This window comes from Solanum lycopersicum, chromosome 6, assembly GCF_036512215.1.
Source record: "Solanum lycopersicum chromosome 6, SLM_r2.1".
NCBI lineage: Eukaryota > Viridiplantae > Streptophyta > Magnoliopsida > Solanales > Solanaceae > Solanum > Solanum lycopersicum.
The window spans coordinates 38,566,746-38,571,401 of NC_090805.1; the positions used below are offsets into that span (position 1 = coordinate 38,566,746).

Consider the following 4,656-nt stretch of genomic DNA (forward strand, 5'->3'; position numbering starts at 1 on the left):
CTCGTCTCTCTCGCTTATACAAACCGAAACGAAATGTATAAATTGAGTTTCTGTTTGTATAAAGCGAGAGAAAATTGTGTGTACATGCAAATACATATATTTCATCCTATACACTTATAATTATACAATAAAAATACTCTCCTATCCAGTTTCTTTTGTCTTTCTCTCTTTCTCGTTTTATACAAATTCAAATTGTATATAATGATCTCTTTCTCGTTTTATACAATTCGATTCAATTGTATATTCCCTGCCAAATCTCTTTTGCCTTTCTCTCTCTCATTTTATACAAATTCAAATTGTATATAATCGTTCTATACACTTATAATTATACAATTTTTTTTACACTTCATTTTATATAATTCTCTGCCTAAGTCTCTTTTTCTTTCTCGTTTTATACATTTCGTTTTATACAATTTACTTCAATTGTATATGTATAGCGAATTATACATATATATGTTTGTTATGGAGTGCAATTATGCAAACTTTGCTATAATATATAAATATAAATTTTATTTTTGCTATATGTGAAAGTTGCCGAGAATGATATTATTTGATTTATACTTTAATTTATCTTGATATAGAAGGCTTGTGATTTATTTATTTTTTTGTTAATTATGGGAGAAGGTGTCAATCAAAACTCAAAAAATTGTGTACATATTTCTATATATTTTACTTATATTGTTATGATTAAAATTTTGCGAATAATGTGTATGGTGTATCTTGAATAAGGAAATAGAGTTTTTTTTTTAGATAATTTCATTTAATTTGAAATTTTATTCCAATTGAAGAGTGTGTGTGTATGTTTCACAACGATGAGGGTATAAATGGATGGATAGTATGACGAAGGTTAAAATTCTCTGCTAATTAAAAGTCAGGAGGGATATTTTTGACCTTTATCTCTATAGAAATTGTCGCTATAAAATTCAAAATTTATAAAATTAAAATTCTAATTTTGTCTCTATATATAAAAAGAAAAAGTAGAAGAATATGAGTTCATATCTTCTTTTTTTATAAATAAATTTAAAAGATACTAAATGATAAAAGGAAAAGAAAGCTTAAATATGTCATCGACGTTTGAGAAAAGCTTTATTTATGTAACTATTTGTTAATTAAAAAAGCTCATCTGCGTCATTTGATTGTTAACCAAAAAGGCTCATCTACGTCATTATTTGTTAAATGAAAATAATTTGATCTTTTTTTTCCACAAGGTCAATTATGATTGTTCAGGCCCTGAATTAAGTTATTTTTTGTCAGAGAGAAAAGTCTCAAAGTATGTCATCGAACTTTGAGAAAAGACTTATTTATGTCAATTGTTAAACCTCTTGCTCATCTATATCATATTATTTAACAAATAAATGACATGAATGAGCCTCCACTCAAACGAAAGTCATAAATAAGTCAATTTTTTAACGGATGATATCAATTAGCTAAACTTTTCACAAATAGTATAAATAAGTCTCTTCTTAAAATTCGATAATGTAACGAATGTTTATTTCAAACATACTACTACTATGTAGAGACGTATATTGGGTAAACATTAACCTTATATAATTGCCTTTTAATCACGGTATATAATAAATTCATGAACCTACAATAAAGTTGTAAAAAGAATACCAACAATATAATGGGATTAATGTGTGTTGATCCCCCCCAGCCTCTTGCTTCCAACAACCAATCACTGAATTCCTTATTTCCAAAGTAATTATCTCTTATCACATGTTAAATCCTTTGGTTACACCACGTTAATCCGTGATCACACTTCACTTTATTTTTTATTTTTATTTTTTAGAACCACTGATTTAAATTCATATAAAATTTGTTAAAAAAAAAAAAATTATCGTGGTAATAGTCATTTTATCCTATCGTAATCTTGATCGTGACTTCTTCACTTAATTTTATACTAAATTTAAATTTGATCGTGACTTCTTCACTTAAATTTTATACAAAATTTAAATTCAATTGTTACCTAAACGTTGTATACTTCATATAATCCTAATTTGTTTCAAATGCTGACAGCGGAAAAAATAATTAAAAACATTACATCATAGTCAAAATTTTAATAAACTATATAATAAATTAATAGAGATATGTGTCAAAAAATACATTTAAACTATTTCATTTTTTAAAATTTTATATTTAAACTATTGGTGATATGAGTTTCATACATAAAGTATTACTTATTAGTTTGAGGAACACACCTCAATAACATGTGTAATACTACTCCACCTCATCCACTTCGATTTTGTTTTTAGTTTTTTACATTTTTTTTCATTTTGTGATATATATATATATATATATATATATATATATATATATATATATTATTTAAAATAATAATGGGGGAGTAGAGTAAGAGGAAATGGTGAAGTGGGGTAAAAAAATACTTTATACTTTATTTTATAATTTTTAAAAAAATACTTTTTCTAGTTTAATTGTGCGAAAGCTATTCTTTTTAGTTTATTTTTAAAAACATCTTTATAAATTGAAAAATAGGTTGATCTGAATTTATTGTTAACCCTTAATGAAAAGTTTAATTTTATAAAAAATCATATTCCAAACCTTTAACAATCCTAATCATGGCTTGAAAGTCATAATAATTAAATTTGAGCCTAATTGAATTTAGTTACACGTTTAATTGAGAAGAAATGGTTATACTTTTCAACTCTGAAGGGAAGATTAAGAATTGTATGTTATTTATAGATGCAATTATAATTTATAAGGTAATCTTTTTAAAATTCTTCCTCTCTTTTTTTTCAAATATATTTTTCATAGACAAAGCAAACTTTTTCTTACCTTCCAAAATTTTGCAATTGTTAGCACTCCACGTATGTACTCTTTCAATGTTTTTTATACCAAATTTTTGTCTTGTATTTCGTGTAATCATATAATTGCTAATCAAAAAAATGCAAATAAAATTCTGTTTTTTTGTCTAATAGCTAACTTTAATTTCGTGGTAGGATAAATTAATCCATCATTAAAAAAAATTATAAATCAATTTAAGTAACAATAATATTGTTTAATTGGAAGCTTCATATTGACTTTTTTTTTTATATATATATTCTAGTTATAATTATTGAATATATTTTTACCAAAAAATATTTATAATTTAGACAAACTTATCTACATGTTTAATAACCGTATAATTATATTTGTTTTACCCAAATAATTAATTTATTTTTTTAAAAAAATACATTCTAACGACCTATGTAATTATCAGATTGTGTAATTACTAATATTACAAATGAGCGGGTAATGACACATCATTTTTTCAAATAATAATATATTTAAAATCACAAACTTTAATTTTTTTTTTTTGAAAAATTGGTAACCAAGTAAAAAGGTTCACATGAATTAAAATTGATGAGTATTAGTAGTTATCAATTTAGACTTTTCAATATTTTATATATCTCAAATAATAATATATTTAAAATCACAAACTTTAATTTATTTTTTTTTGAAAAATTGGTAACCAAGTAAAAAGGTTCACATGAATTAAAATTGATGAGTATTAGTAGTTATCAATTTAGACTTTTCAATATTTTATATATCACATTACAATATGCCCTTTTACATATTCAAAACAAGTCCTTTATCCTTGCCTATATAAACACCAATCTTTACCATTCAACAACACCCTCAAATTTATTTAAAACCCCTATACACACAAATAATGTTATAACATATTAGATTTGTATCATATTCTTTCTTCTTTTTTTTTTTGTAACAATGGGTAGTGGAGATCACAAACACCACCATCACCATTTGAATTTCCATGTTCAAGTGCATCTACCTCACATCCATTTTCACCATCACCATCATCATCAACACGAACATGGTATAAAAGAAATTATGGGCATCCCAAAGGGGTGTCTTCCAGTATTGGTAGGTCATGATGGAGAAGAACAACACAAGTTCATAATCCCAGTGATATACATCAACCATCCACTTTTTACACAATTGTTAAAAGGTAATGAAGAAGAATGTGAACTTCATCATGATGGACCTATGAATATCCCTTGTCATGTCGAAGAATTTCGATACGTTGAAGGTATGATCGACAAAGAAACTCATGCCACCGGACATCATAACCACCATGCTTGGTGCTATAAGGCCTGAGGTTTACGAGTTTAACTTCTATATAATAAAAAAGCTTAATATTCATCTTATACTATAGTAATGGATATGAGATATATCCAACGTATGTTTGTTATCTAGCTATAACTACTAGGGTTGTGTTTTTTTTGGGGGTGATTTATTAAGATCGTTCATTATTGTATACCTTGTGTTTATGCTTTCATGTGGTCGTATTTGAGGAAATAATCTCTTGTGGTCACTAAAAACTTGTGTAAAAAAAAAAGTTACAAAACTATAAAGAGATCTTACTTGTTGATTTTGTAAATTGTTATTGAAAAAACTTACTATATTGTTAGTGAAAAAACTTACTATATAACAAAAGAAAAATACAAGATTATAATTGAAAATAAAATGAAGAAAATAAATGTCTTCAAGGTTGAGGCGCGGATATCTCGCTCTTTTTAAGGAGATTCAAACCCACTGCAACAAATGTTTTTCACCGGTTACACAAAAGATAACTCAACAACTCTGGACAAGAGTTGAGTCTAAAGCTCCATAAAAAGAACACCTCCCTTCAACTAA

The 4,656-nt window shown here is 25.8% G+C and overlaps 1 protein-coding gene across 1 annotated transcript; it reads left to right on the forward strand.

Annotated features, from left to right (window-relative positions):
- The first annotated feature begins 3,632 nt into the window (after nucleotides 1-3,632).
- On the forward strand, nucleotides 3,633-4,390 carry LOC101055583 (small auxin-up protein 58). The gene is given in 1 exon segment (NM_001279249.2): nucleotides 3,633-4,390. A coding segment is annotated over 1 exon segment (390 nt). The 5' UTR covers nucleotides 3,633-3,726; the 3' UTR covers nucleotides 4,117-4,390.
- Nucleotides 4,391-4,656: the final 266 nt, after the last annotated feature.